The sequence below is a fragment of the Clupea harengus genome, chromosome 19 (genome assembly GCF_900700415.2).
Source record: "Clupea harengus chromosome 19, Ch_v2.0.2, whole genome shotgun sequence".
Taxonomy (NCBI): domain Eukaryota; kingdom Metazoa; phylum Chordata; class Actinopteri; order Clupeiformes; family Clupeidae; genus Clupea; species Clupea harengus.
Genome location: NC_045170.1, coordinates 16358015 through 16373111, shown reverse-complemented (window position 1 = coordinate 16373111; position 15097 = coordinate 16358015). Strand labels below are relative to the sequence as shown.

The 15097-nt window shown below is 48.2% G+C and overlaps 1 protein-coding gene across 1 annotated transcript in view; it reads left to right on the top strand.

Annotated features, from left to right (window-relative positions):
* Positions 1-15097, top strand: part of bop1 (BOP1 ribosomal biogenesis factor) — a 55176-nt gene extending 40079 nt beyond the window's left edge. Inside the window, exons 6-16 of the mRNA XM_012818317.3 lie at positions 12-113; positions 772-984; positions 1232-1393; positions 1848-1928; positions 2483-2552; positions 7951-8083; positions 9241-9421; positions 11770-12061; positions 12607-12691; positions 12865-12972; positions 14063-15097. Of these exons, the coding sequence (XP_012673771.2) occupies positions 12-113; positions 772-984; positions 1232-1393; positions 1848-1928; positions 2483-2552; positions 7951-8083; positions 9241-9421; positions 11770-12061; positions 12607-12691; positions 12865-12972; positions 14063-14216 (1581 nt within the window). The 3' untranslated portion in view covers positions 14217-15097. The remainder of the gene's footprint in view (positions 1-11; positions 114-771; positions 985-1231; positions 1394-1847; positions 1929-2482; positions 2553-7950; positions 8084-9240; positions 9422-11769; positions 12062-12606; positions 12692-12864; positions 12973-14062) is intronic.

Here is a 15097-nt window from a genome sequence, read left to right as displayed (position 1 = left end):
TTCATTGTCAGCCTGCTGTGGACTTCTTCACCTGCGAGACCATGATTCATCCGGTAACCAACAGGCCAATGGACAAGCGCAGTTTCATCCCCTCTCTACTCGACAAAGAAAAAGTGAGTCCTGTTTCCTTTCTTTCTTGCTCCCCGGCCAGCTCTCTTGTTCTCTCACTATCTCTCCTTCTCGCTCAGACTCTTGTCTTTCACACTCTCTAAGGAGGCTTTGTCACATATTAGGTTTTTACACTGGAATCCTATAGTTTTATTTACTTTAAATCTAGCCAGAATGAAATAAAAATGTTCATGTTTCAAGCCGTTTGGCCAGTAACTGCTCCCACATGTGCTGCATTAGCCGTAATGATTCCCACATAGTTTTTAAAGTGGAAGTGGTGTTGAAATTCTGTTGTAATGGGGTTCAGAAAATTGGAAGCTTAAAGAAATTAGACCCCCCAAACCTCCTTTCGCGCGAATAAAACACGCACAACACCGCGGCTTGGAGTCGGCGTGCACAGAATCCGACGCCAAACGCATCCATCGAGGTCTGCTTCGTCTCCATCTGCGCAGTGTTCGTGTGTAATTGATCCTTTCTCTGCGGAGCTATGGCATCTTAAAATGACTCATATGTGCTGGGCGTCTGACTCAAGACACTGCTGCATTCTCGCATGTTCCCCTGAAACACCCTCAGCTTAGCTCACTTCCCCACCCCAACACCTCCCCACCCCCACCATCCCAGGTGGTTGATCCCTGTCGTTATTTACGATAACCACCCCTGCAGGTGAGCAAGATGGTCCACGCCATCAAGATGGGATGGATCAAGCCGCGCAAGCCCAAGGACACCACACCGCAGTACTACGACCTGTGGGCGAAGGAGGACCCTAACGCCATCCTGGGGCGCCACAAAATGCACGTGCCCGCACCCAAGAGCAGGCTGCCCGGCCACGAGGAGTCCTACAACCCTCCGCCAGAGTACCTGCTCTCAGAGGAGGAGGTACTGATGAGTTTCGTTTCATTACTTTTTGTGACGTTATAGAAGTGTTTGTATACCGCAGAGATCCAGTGTTTCAGTTTCCATAAATACCACTGCTCTCTGGACCCATACCTCAGTGACTACAGTATCTACCATGTCTGTAGTTTTCGTTTGTGTGTGTGTGTGTGTCTGTATGTTTTTGACTCTCGATTTATTTGTTTGGTGAGTGATTTGTTCAACTGTTGTTAACTGTTATCCTCTTGACCAGAAACTGGCGTGGGAGCAGCAGGATCCTGAGGACAGGAAGTTGAATTTCCTGCCCCAGAAGTACCCTTGCCTGCGTGCCGTGCCCTCTTTCTCCCGCTTCATCCATGAGCGCTTTGAGCGCTGCCTCGACCTTTACCTGTGCCCACGCCAACGCAAGATGAGGGTATGGCCGTGTCCGTCACTACGTAATCACTGTTACTGGGAAATCTACTCCTGCATTCTTCTGCTGTGTCTCTCTCTGTTTCTCCCTTCTGTCTTTCATTATTTCTCTGTCTGGATGTCCATGTCTGGCCCTTGCTCCTTGTGTCACTGTATTTCTCACATGTCTTACTCTGTCTGTGTTTTTCTCTCTCTTTGTCTCCATCACAGACTATGTCTCTTTCTCACTCTCACTCTCTCTCTCTCTCTCTCTCTCTCTCTCTCGATCTCTTTCTCTCTTTTTTCTCTCTCTCTCTCTCTTTTTTCTCTCTCTCTCTTTGTCTCTCTTTCTTTCTCTCTCTCTCTCTTCCTCTTCTCCCTTCTTTGTTTTTCCCTACTCCCTCATCCTGCCTCTAAATCCCCCCCACCCCCCCTTTGCTTGTTCTTCTCTCATCATGTCTCCCCCTTCCTCTCCCCAGGTGAATGTGAACCCAGAGGACCTCATTCCCAAACTGCCCAAACCCAGAGACCTCCAGCCCTTCCCCACCACCCAGTCTCTGGTAAGTGCCAAAAGCGCTGCTTTTGCCCCCAAAGAGCCCCCCCAAGTCACCAAACTCCACTTAGCGAGGCCCCTCACAGTGAGATGAGTCCAGATTTGGGGGGGGAGGGGAGACGTAGAGAGAGTGAGGTGGGGGTCGGAGGGTGACTGTATGAAGGCTTTACTGCTGTCACAGACCACAGCTCTTCCTGTTAAAGAGGTGGCACGGCGCGGAGCCTGAGCGCACGGCTCAAGACAGCCCCCGCCGCAGCCGTCTCACGCCGATCTCCGGTTTCAGACGGACGTCTCCATAAAAAGCAGCGGCGTTAAATCAAACGCCGACCCCGTCTGTCTCGTCTCCTCTCCGCCGGTCTGGGCAGACGGGGATGCACGGATTTGCGATGCATTAATGAGAGAAATAGTAGACGAGCGGCAAGGTCACCCACACCACCCCGCCACCCCTCTCTCTCTTTTGGACCAGGCCTTAGTCTGGATGGTTAGGTGTGTGAATGGGTTTGCCTGCTGCACGGATCCAGCGTATGTTTTAATTCGTGTCTGTCTGTGGTCTCTCTGCAGGTGTACCGCGGTCACACCAGCCTCGTGCGCTGTATTAGTGTGTCCCCCACTGGACAGTGGCTTGTGTCAGGTTAGTGTTTATCCTTTTTTACCTCTCTCTCTCTCAGTCCTCTATCTTCCTCTCTGCCTCACTCACCCTCCCTCCCTATCTCTCTCACTGTGCCTCTCCTCTCTCTCTCTCTCTCTCTGCCTCTTTCTCTCTCCATAGCCCCTTTCTCTCCCTCCTCTCTCTTCCTCTTCGCTTCCCTCTCTACCCCCCTCCCCCCTCCTCAAGTCTGGCGCTGCTAGGCCTGTGTTGTCAGAAGCCCTTTTCTCCTGCGTGGCTCATTTTTAGCGCTGGCCTGTTATTACCCCAGCGGTAGCTAACTGGCTGCTGAAATCAGGCCCTCAAGCACACGCCATGATGTCATGGCCAAAGATCTCCCTCGCCAAGAAAAGATCTCGGGGGCGAGAGAGACAAGCAGCCCGTCGCGAGATGTAAGAGATTGGACTTGGATTTGATGGTAGGGATGAGGAGTGTTTTGGGGGGGGTTATTGAAGTGTGTGGGGGGGGTGTAGGGGGATGACTAAGTGAAGATGATGGCAGACTCGGCCAGTGAAGGCTCCCATACACGCTGGCACCTGGCTAAGGGGATAAATCAATCACAGTGAGCTCGTGATCTGTCTGTCTCTTCTCTCTCCCCCCCCCCCCACCACCACCAATCTGCTCTCATCCTAGACAAGAGTTCTCGTTTCTGGGGGGGCTGGTGGGGGAAGGCTTTATGGCTTCTGGCAGCCGGGCTCTCGTTCTGGGAGCCGCTCGAGGGAAATCAGATGGAAAGCCTTCGCTCAGGTTGCTAGGGTCAGGGGAGTTCACATTGTCCGTTCTCTCTCTCTCCCTCCCTCCCTCCCTCCCTCTCTCTCTCTCTCTCTTTCTCTCTATTTCTCTCTCTCTCTCTCGCGCGCGCGCGTGCTCTCACACACACATACACACACACACACACTGGTGAGTTTGGCTCCAGAGATGACAAAAACCAGTCAACAGCCAACATGAAGGGCTTTCTTGGATTTCCTGGCCTATCTGTAAGGATGGAAAGATGGAAGTGAGGTCTGTACATCATTAAGCATAAGCCTCGCTTACCCCCTACACCCCATTCCCAAAGATGACGGGGCTTCAATTCCACTCCGTATGTGTGTGAATCAACCAACAGTGCCATTCCTTAACCCCCACCAAACTCCTCCTGGCATAGGAGGTTAGGGAGCTAGGAGAGGGAGGGAAAACTCTCGTATAGACTGACAAACAGCATTATAAATAGATATTAATATATACATTTCTCTTTCTCTCAGGTGCAAGAGCTTTGTGTGGTTTGTTTGCCATAGTGTTGGGCGTTTGTGGTGAATCCCAAATCCACAGGAGCGAAATGATCTCTTAATAGTATGAAAATGTGGTTGGATTTGCCTATTCAATTTGAATGCGGTGGTTGAGTGGTGATCAACATTACCTCTGGCCATTGTAAACAAAGCGCAGGTGGAGGCCAGTGTGTTCTGTTCACACAGCTGCATGGCGGGCAACTCCCTGACAAACAAATGGAGCTGAGAGAGAGGGAGGAAGGGAAAGAAGGAGAAAGCGGGAAGAGGGAGGGAACAGGGTGTAGTGCGGGAGGGGGGGGGTGGCAGCGGGGTGGTTGACGGCAATTTGGTGGCAATATCTGCTAAGCCGTCCATAACAAAGGACTTCATAAAGGCCATATGCAAAACCACTACAGTCAGCGACACTCTTTTGTCTTGCTGTAAAATATATTAAACCAGTAATAAAAGGCTCTTTCCCACAGTAAATGTGCAGTTGACAACCTCCCAGGAATTACAGGCCAGCCCCCTTCAGCCCATACACCCCCCCCACCCCCGAAACATGCATGCCCCTCCCCAAATTAGTTTTTCTATTGTGAGTTTTTTTTTTTAACTCTCAGAAATAATTATTTTCATATCGCTCCTCTTTTGTTTTAATGGGGTGACCGTGGGCCCTCCGTGTCCCTGTCTAGTGTGGCGTGATCACAGGGCCTCTTATTGGGTCTGTCTGGATGTGTCCAGAGCCAAGCACAGTAATCATTAAAGAGCAAGACAAGCCCAAAGCCAGTTGGAAAGTCTTATTAGGAAGATACAAGGCCAATGGCAGTTTTTTAAGTACTTCAGAAATTACATTTGAAGCAGTTTGTCATTTGTGTTGTACAACTTTTTCCCTCCTTAATTTTTTCTCTAAGACAAGACTTCCACACATCAGGCCAGACCCCCCCCCCCCAGCCTTTTTTTATGATTTTCTTCGTCTTTTGACACATTCCAAGCCGATCACGACACGCTCGAAAGGCGTTAGAAGCGCAGAAGCCTGACGCTGTTAAGGAGCTGTGTGTACGTTCACACTCCCCCCCCCCCACACACACACACACACACACACACACACACACACACACACACACACACACACACACACACACACACAGGCCAGGTCCCTCTGCACAAGCATTCCTCTCTAATGATGTGGCCACAGCAGGACCAGTGGTGGCCTTTTTCATCCCAGAGCCTTGGGCTTGGCACAGATGCTCAGGCCTCATTGCCATGCTGGTTAGTTAAGCAACACCCGGGAATTAGGACTGGCTTCTGTGTGTGTGTGTGTGTGTGTGTGTGTGTGTGTGTGTGTGTGTGTGTGTGTGTGTGTGTGTGTGTGTGTGTGTGTGTGTGTGTGTGTGTGTGTGTGTGTGTAAGCCTGTACGTGTGTAGGCCTGTGCGTGTGTATGTCCTGTGAGCATGTGTGTGTCGGACCAGGGTGTATGTACTTGTGTGTTTGTTTGTCTGTGTGTCTGTGTTCATCACAAGGTCGTCATGGCACGTGCTCTTATCAAACACGGATTAAGCCACCGTCGGCTGATTTGCCTGGGGATTTGACTCGTGGACGGAGACACTTTCGCTCCGCTGAACAAGCTTGGCCGCCTGGCTTGCGGCCTGTGGACGGCCTTGGAAGCCAACTCCGTTGAGTCCCATCCGTGAAGGAGAGAGGGAGCGAGTGATAGTGAGAGAGGGAGAGAGAGAGAGAGGAAGGGAGAGAAAAAAAAGAAAGAAGAAATCCCACAGAGTTGCTTAGAGACACAACTACAAATTAGTGGGCCAGTGCGGGGAGAGCGGATGGGTCAGCAGAGGCAAGGCCTCAGCATGTCAATAAAACACACCAGCGCTCCACATACACACACACACACACACACACACACACACACAAACAGGCAAGTAAACAAGTAAACTGTATATACACACACCCATATATGCACAAATATGCACTGAGGCAAGTAAACTTGTGTACAAACACAAACTTGAACATGCACTTAGACAGATATGTACAGATATATGCATAAACTGATAATAAAGACATAGACAAAGAGACATACCTTTTTACAACACACACTCCTACGCACAAGCACACATGCACAAACAAACCTACATATACATACACAAACACACAACAGGCATTACATTACTTACACGCTCACACACATACATGGCAAAAATGTGTACTCCAACACACATGCACCTGTATCCACATAAACTCGTGAACATGTTGACACACATGTAAACTCCCTGCCTTGACACACACACACACACACACACACCAATTAAAGGACTGCATCCACACACACACACACACACACACACACACACACACACAGACAGCAATTTTAGCTCACTCCAGACATTCATTCACCGTGAGCAATCTCGTTATGCTCTCTCATCATCTTTTAAACGTTTAGTGTGTCGCGTCGCATTGTTGGAGTCATCACTTGGACGAGGAGGTCAGCGGCAGTCAGCGTTTCTTACTGTGTGTCATTTGTAGAAGAATGGCGCTAATTATGGGCAGATCAGAGACCTCAGCCGAGTCACCAGCAGACCCACCAATCCTCTCCTCTGACTCACACCGGACTTGCGCTTATTTAACAGATCATTGGATTTTATTCGTCGCAGCAACGTCCTCCGGAGTTTTAATATGCCAAATGTCCGTAGGCCTCATGTAAGATTTATGTCCGACTTCCATTGCCTCCATGTCGCAAAACAAGAGGCTGTGGCGTGTTTCCAAGGGGACGTCCTCACGGCACGGCCCCACTTTGGCCGACCACAGCTATGTTGTGCCCAGACAGGGGCCACCACGCTAACTGGCCCTCCCTCAGTGTGTGTCCCCCCAAACACACACACACACACACACACACACACACACACACACACACACACACACACACACACAAAGACATGGATGCTCAAAAAACACACAGACACACACACAAAACACACAGACACAGACACACACACACTCACTAGGGGCTGTCCCGGCCCTTCTATATCCGTCGCCGCATGGCGCTCACTACTTAAAAAGTGATTATGGTTGACAGAGTTATTACACTGTGCCACTCCACCCTTCTGCGTGGCCGTGGCCGTGCCCGCTGCCCTCCTCGTCTCAGTTTTATTCCCCTTCTTGTCCATGTTGTTTTTACGCGTTTACGAACCGTGCAGGTATAAAAAGTATAAATAAGGCTTTTAACAAGTGGCCTTCCCCATTTCTACATGCAACGTCAATATCTGCGATACAGCAGGAGATTATACTCGTAGACAAAGGGAGAGAGAGCGAGCACCAGAGGGCTTGGCAGGTTGAACTGCAACGAGAGGTCAGTCGTTTGCGAATAGCCAGCACTGGGCCCTGGCTCTAGAGCTGACTGCAGATCAGCCAAAGCTGACGGAGGCGAGCCAGAGGCTGATGAGTTATAGGGCCAGAGGGGCCCCTGTCGGTGGAGGCATCTGGAGCCCACAGAATGCTGTTATTGTGCAAAGGGCCCCTTCACTGCATCATCATGTCAGGAGGAGGATGGCGGACGGACGGAGTGCTGCGCTGCGCTGCACGGCACCACGGTCCGCAGCAGACGCTTCCATACGCATGCTGACCTGCCTGCCTGCCAACATAAATACAGAAGCAGGGGCCTGGCTACTGCGTACATACACAGACAGACACACACACACACACACACACACACACACACACACACACACACACACACACACACACACACTCGCTCAGATCCACACAGCCAGATCAAATATGGATTTGGATATGTATGGCCATCTCTTCGCTACAGAACAGTTTCACGAGGATTTTGTTTCTCTTTTTCTCTGCATGCTTTCTTTGTGTTTTTTTTCTCTTTGGTTCTCTCTCTCCATCTCTGTCTGTCTCTCTCTCTCTCTATGTCTTCCTGCACTCGACTCTTGGGATCCCTGACTCACAGCAGTATTAGTCTTGCATCTACCTAAACTATTTCCCCCCTACTTTACTGGAACTGGGACAACATCCTAGAACATTCGGTCACCTCGTGTTAAATATAACTGACTAATGATCCTCCCACTGGAATCCTCTGCACACAACTGACTGTTCTTACTTCCTGTGTGTGTGTGTGCTGACTCTTTAGGTTCGGACGATGGCACCGTGCGTTTCTGGGAGGTCAACACGGCGCGCTGCATGAAGACCATTGAGGCGGGCGGACCCATCAAGAGCGTCGCCTGGAGCCCCAACCCGGCCGTCTGCCTGGTAGCTGTGGCGTTGTAAGGACCCCCCCCCCCCCCCCCCCGTCTCCTCTTGTCATCTCTCTCTCTTGTCTCTTCTTCCCCTTTTTTCTTTCTTCTCTCTTCTCTCTTCGCCTGTCTCGCTCCCCTCTCTCGACACGACTGCGATAACGATAACTGTAAAAGCAGTCATACACTCGTATTACATTACCTCTGAAGATTTACGCCGAAGTCCTCCGTCACCTTTCCCTGTCTCTCACCCCTCCTCTCTCTTTCTTATGCTATATCTCTCTCGTTTAGTTTTCTTTCCTCTCCTCTCCTTCTTTCCTTTTCCCTTGCTTTTTTACCCCATGAAAAATTCTCCTTCTCTCCGATCAGGCAAGCGCTGACAGGCGAATTACTGTATCGTGTCAGAGGTTAACCACAGCCTAAGTGAAGAGACGGTTCAAGCTGTAACGACTTTGAATTTTGTGTAAATACACTCAGTGTCTGCGCTTTTTTTTTTTGTGCGCGTCTTGAAGGAGTAATTACTTTGATTCATCCTGACTGTGAAATGAGGAGAAACATTAAGTGGTATTTTGAAAAAAAACTAACCCGAGGATAAATCATTATCGGGCTGTCCCAGATATGATCAGTGTTGAAACATTGCACAATATGTAGTATTCTCTGTAGTAGACTATTGTGAATAGTAGAGCTTAGGTTATTGCTGGCATTTTGTCCTGTGATCAACTTTAATGTTAAGGGGCCAATGAGAGGCCATATTGCTTTATAATATAATGATGGATATGGATGTGGATAAATGGATATAATGAATTGCTGTGGTTATTTTACACTGCCGTGTTAAGAGAGTGGATATGGTTTCAAGGCTTTTTGGATGTAGAATCTTGAGGTATTATATTATCTTAAAGCCTTTTGCAATATGCAGTCTGTAGTAGACTAATTTGAATAGTAAATTGCGGTTGATCCTCTCTGCATCAATAATGTTAAAGACCTGAACTCTGAGCTTCAGATATAATAAATAATAATAATTCTTTTACTCTTGTGCCAGGATGGTGCATATGTATTCATAGCTGTTTTAAATTGCGTCAGGCCTCAACCTATTGTCACTGCATTTCATTTACATATGAACTAACTGGAGAAGTGCACTACAGGGATGGCAATCTCCTGACCCCGGCTTCTCTCTCTCCCTCGCTCAGTAACGAGACGGTGGTGCTCATGAACCCCGGCCTGGGCGACCGCCTGATCTCCAGCGCCACGGACCAGCTGATCACTGCCTACGAGGAGCCAGAGGAGGCCCGTGAGCAGCCCGTGCAGTGGGCTACCGCCGAGGGCAAGGAGCACGAGCAGGGCTACCGCCTGGTGCTCACACACCCGAAGGTAACATCGCACACCAGACATTTCATACATCAGAAATTTAGGTTGAAGGTATTTGGCTGAGGCTTTTGTCCGAAACGACTTCCAACACAGGAGAATCCCGTGAAACACATTAATAACTTATCGAGGTGCAAAGTCGTGGTAACGTCCGACGCGAAGGAGATACTGACACACTCCAAAGCTCCAAATCGTTGTATTAAACAGGTTGTTGACGTTGTGGTGTGAGTTTAATCATCATACAACACACTCACTACATGGGCTTTCCTTTAGTGATGCCACCATGACTGGTTTCCATCCAATGAGCATTGTTATTTGCTTGTCATTTCTCGAGTATGAGAAACATAAACATCTTAAAAGAAATTAACCAAACACAACAGAAATTCACAAAAGAACTTCTAGGTCTGACACTGAACCATGGACTTGTCGATGCTGTCTTAGAATATAGTTAGAAGTTTAGACTGCATCAATTATGTGAGTTTTATTTTTAACTGGGATGGTGTTTTCAAGTAACTTTAGTGTAGACCACCAAAATGAGTGGCTAACTGACGGAAGAAGAAGAATTTATAGCATAAACCCTCTAAAATTAGCACACGTTATTCACACCCCTCTCGTTATTGACGTCGTTGCATGAGGACGTCAACATACTTTATTTTTTCCTTTGGTCTCCTTAGAAGGCCTCATGTGAGCTGAATCTCACAAGCTCTCAGCCCCAGACTTTGTGGTTTGGTTTTTTCCCCCCTCAAGTGGAAAGAAATCTTAGACACATCTAGTTTCCAATTAAAAGTGCAGAGAGAAGAAAGAAAGCAGGGGCTGTGACAAAATCACACACGCCAGTTGGCAACCTGCAAGAAACAGCAAGGATAGCATTAATAATAATAATCATAAATTCAGCCACAGCCTTTGAACGTGTGTGTGTGTGTGTGTGTGCGTACGTGTGCTAGTTTGTGTGTGGTGGTTTTTTTAACGGTCACAATTGGATTATGTTGCCCATGAAATTACCACAGAATTACATTGACCCCCGACCTCCAGCCGTTTTAGGTGACTCACTCCCTCCTTGTTTTTCATTCTGCGGGTATGTCGCCCTCAACCTGCTTTGCTTTCCCCTCCCTCTCGCTCTCTCTCAGTTCCTTTCTGTCTGTCTCTTCCTCCCTTTCCCTCATACCTTTCCTCCTCCCTTGCTTACTTTCTCTCTTCTCCTTGTCTTCTTTCTATCCTCTTCATTCTTGACAATGACGATGACATACATCTGCTGTTGGCATCTCTGCTTTAATTGCTAAACCCTTCTAAACCCTTGCTCTGTGTTCATCTTGCTCTGTGTTCTTTCTCTCCTCTTCATTCTTGATGATGACGATAATACTTCATTGTCAGACCAGATACAAAGATCGTAGAACAAGATACAATGGTGCATACATCGTACAATTTAACATTACAATCACAAAAGACAATAGTCAAGTCCCTTCAATCTACATTTGATCTGCGATTAAGCTCCACATTTAGTTTTAGGATTGACTGGTGCACAAAAGCACGTCAGTGTAACCCTATTAAATGATGGTACCCAGTATCTCAGGTTTGATGATAAAAATGTGTATTCACTATTTAAGTAATGGTTGGGGCAATGATTAAGGCCAGCCTTAATATGTTACTATGATTGGCTGATTCATAGAATTTTTCAAGGGGTTGGCCTTCAACCTTTGAGCAAATATTTATTTGGTGGAACAGTTTTGGTTTTAAAGTAGTGGATAAACACTTGTACCATGTTGAAGTACGATACTGTCGAACACTCATAATCACAGAAGTAAAACAAGAAAGAATATTTGTTCTACTTGCCACAAAAAACCTAAGGCAGCAAAGAAAATCGATTATTTGCTTTGCCCTTTTGCAGACAATTTTGATGTGGTCTTTCGAGGATAACAGATGGTCTATCATTACACCCAAGTATTTATATGAACGTACCTGCTTGAGTTAGTTCTGTGTGACTAACACCAGGAACTTTACGAGAGTCAGATGGGGAACCAAATACAATTTCCTGGTTTTCTGTGTGTTAATCTCAAGAGCATTATTCACTCTCCGCTGGACCTCTTTGCTCGCGCCATGTCGGTGCAGCTCGGGGTTGTCTGTGTTACTCTAACAGAGATATTTAAACTGTATCATCAGAATGCTTTAGAGTGTGTTGATGTGGTGTACTCTTCACTCCTCTCATCTCTGTTTTGTCTCCCCCCATCCACCTCTATTTCTCTTCCATACTCTCTTTCTTCTTCCTATATTCCCCCTCTCTCCCCAATTCCCTTCATCCACCCATCTTTGCTGTCTCTCTCCCCCTCTCTCCTCTTCTCTCCCCTCCACCGACACAGGCAGTCCGGCAGGTCACATGGCACGGCAAGGGCGACTACCTGGCCAGCGTCATGCCCGACAACACCAACAACATGCAGGTGCTCATCCACCAGGTGAGCAAGCGGCGCACGCAGAACCCCTTCAGCCGCAACAAGGGCCAGGTGCAGTGCGTGGCCTTCCATCCGCTGCGACCTTTCTTCTTCGTGGCCACGCAGCGCTTCGTGCGCGTCTACAACCTCATCAAGCAGGAGATGGCCAAGAAGCTCGCGGCCAACTGCAAGTGGATCTCCAGCATGGCCATCCACCCAGGAGGTGAGCTTCCGAAGCAGGCCAAGGAGATGTTTCCTCTGTGGGGGATCATAGTGTAGGTCTTTCTGGATAAAAACGGTTCCAGACGTACACAGGGTTAAATGAAAGAGTGGATAATGGACACTAAGTGGTAGAGTTAAATGTATGTCCAGTGTGCAGGGGAAGAACATGGAGGTATTTCTCAAAGTGGGGATTACAGGGTTATCGTGGTAACCACACAGAAGGAAACCCCAAATGGCACTTGTTATTGAAGACCATGTTGGGTTAATTTTAGACGTCAGTATAGGTAGTTGCATCCAGAGGAAGATTTTCTTCTGTTTTTCTGTCTCTTCGTTGCTGTTTCTACTGTTAGGAATGAGCCAAGGCTAAGGGACCTTTCTGAGTGGAATGCTGCCTTAGATTCTGAATATTGTGTGGCAGCTGTTCATTTGTTTGCTTGTTTAGTCCATCGAATGGAGGTGGTTTTTCCACAATGCTGAATGTTTCTGCAAACAGCTGGCATGATGGGAACATCCCATAATCCAATCCCCGGCTCTCATTTTCCACAGGCGACAACGTGATCTGCGGCAGCTACGACTCGCGGCTCACTTGGTTTGATTTGGACTTGGCCACCAAGCCTTACAAAGTACTCCGGTGAGTCAGCGAAATCCGATGTGGATTTTCTCCTCCGTCTCTCGCTCTCTCTCTCTCTCTCTCTTTTTTTCTTTTCTTTTTTTTCTGTCTGTCTTACGTTTTGATGTAGCATTAGCCAGGCCCGGAGGGGAAAGTCTTGCTCATGTCTGTCACGTTTGGGTCTCGTTCCGCAGGCACCACAAGAAGGCCCTGAGAGGCGTGGCCTACCACAGGAGCTACCCCCTCTTTGCCTCGGCCTCGGATGACGGGAGTGTCATCGTCTGCCATGGCATGGTGTACAAGTGAGTGGTCCTCCCCTTCCCTTCTTCATCTGCTGTTGGCATCTCTACTTTACTTGCTAAACCCTTGCTCTGTGTCCATCACCTCTCCCTCCTGTTGCTCTGTCATTCTCTCTCTCTCTCTCTCTCTCTCTCTCATTTCTGTCATAAATAATTTTGCTCTCTGATCATCATGTTATTCTCACGTTTCCTCTACATGCTTGCTCCATCTCTTTCTCCTTTTCTCATAGCCTCTGTTTTTCCTTTCTCTTTTTTACCATCCGTCTTATTTGCTTGTTTTCTGTTATGTTTTCTCTCTCTCTCTCTCTTTGGCCATGGCTCCGTTCTCATTCAGCTGTCTCTCACTTAGTTCTCTTTGAAACCTCTCTCTCTCTCTACCTCTCTTTCTCCCTCTCTCTCTCTACCTCTCTACCTCCCTTTCTCCCTCTCTCTCTCTACCTCTCTTTCTCCCTCTCTCTCTCTCTCTACCTCTCTCTCTACCTCTCTACCTCTCTTTCTCCCTCTCTCTCTCTCTACCTCTCTCTCTCCCTCTCTACCTCTCTCTCTCCCTCTCTACCTCTCTCTTTCTCCCTCTCTCTCTCTCGCTCCATTTTTCTTTCTCTCTCTCTCTCTCTCTCTCTCTCTCTCTCTCTCTCTCTCTCTCTGTCCAACCCTCCAATTTCAGTGTGTTTTGGGCAGTGGTCCAGGGCATATCCACAGGCCAGACTATCATTCAGCCAGTCTGGTCAGGAATGCTCTTTGAGTATCGGTAATGATCCGTGCTTGGTCAAGAGCAACACAAATCTGGATCAAACCCCCTTCATCAGCTGGCCTTAATAGATCTCTTTATATTCAAACCGAGGATGTAATGTTATTTTTCCACTCCTCCTTTTTTTCCCCTTGCCCAGCTTTAACTGTTGATACTGCAAACCATATTTCCAACATTCTATGTTTTATTTCAACTATAACCTACGCGAAGCTGCGCTGTAAAAGGGACTAAATAAAGCTGTAACCACATTGTTTTCACAAAGTTTTTTTTTTTTTTCGTTCTGTGCTCATGTTTTCTCTCTTTCTGTCCCTCTCTGTGTGTTGTGTCTGTGCTTCTCTTCTGCAGTGATCTGTTGCAGAACCCGCTCATTGTTCCGGTGAAGGTTCTAAAGGGTCACGCCATCACCCACGACCTCGGAGTCCTGGATGTGGTGTTCCACCCCACCCAACCATGGGTGTTTTCCTCAGGGGCTGATGGCACCGTCCGCCTCTTCACCTAAACATCTTCCTCTGCCTGACCCCACCTGACCCCACAGTGACCCTCGGCCCTCACACCTCCGGGGCAGCCCATGACCTGATCTCACCCGACGACCAGAAACCTCCCATCCAATCATGATTCGGGACCAGCGGCGCAGGAGGCAAATCATCAAGTCCATCGCAGACTCGTTCACACACACACACACACACACACACACACACACACACACACACACACACACACACACACACACACACACACACACACACACACACTTTTTTCCCAAGTCATGAGAGTGCTCCAGCACACCCACTCGAACACTGGTGTACATGCTCACTCGTTCCCTCGCTCTCTCCTTCCAGCTCACACTGCAGGCACCCCTCTGCCGAAACTGACACTGTTAAATAAACAGGTTCAATTTCAAACACCACCCCAGATCTGGAACCAACAGGGGGGGGGAAACAGCCCGCTTCCGCCCTGCGCGGCTCACAGTTGCCTCGCAGGCCAATCAAGATGGAGTGCTAATCCTCTGACAGCCAGACAGTTTGTTAAAAAACATCACGCACACACACACACACTCCGCCGGATCATGCCAAAGGCAACAACATTTGAGAAGAAAGCGATTGTGAGCTTCACCAGACTGCTGTCCAGCAAAGCAAACCAGACATTTATGTTTCGTGTCCTCCCTTGAAGTTGAATGACTGAAAGCCTTGTTTCCCCCCACACACACATCCCCCCCGCCACACACACACACACTTTTAATTCTTTGGCGCTACTGGTATTCATGAAAAATCACACCAGGCTGCGAAGTTATGTTTTTGTTTATGTAACCTTGTCAGAGTTTAGAGCCTTTACCTGCTATCTTTGATGACCATTTTTAATTAAACGTGGTGTTTCTTGAAA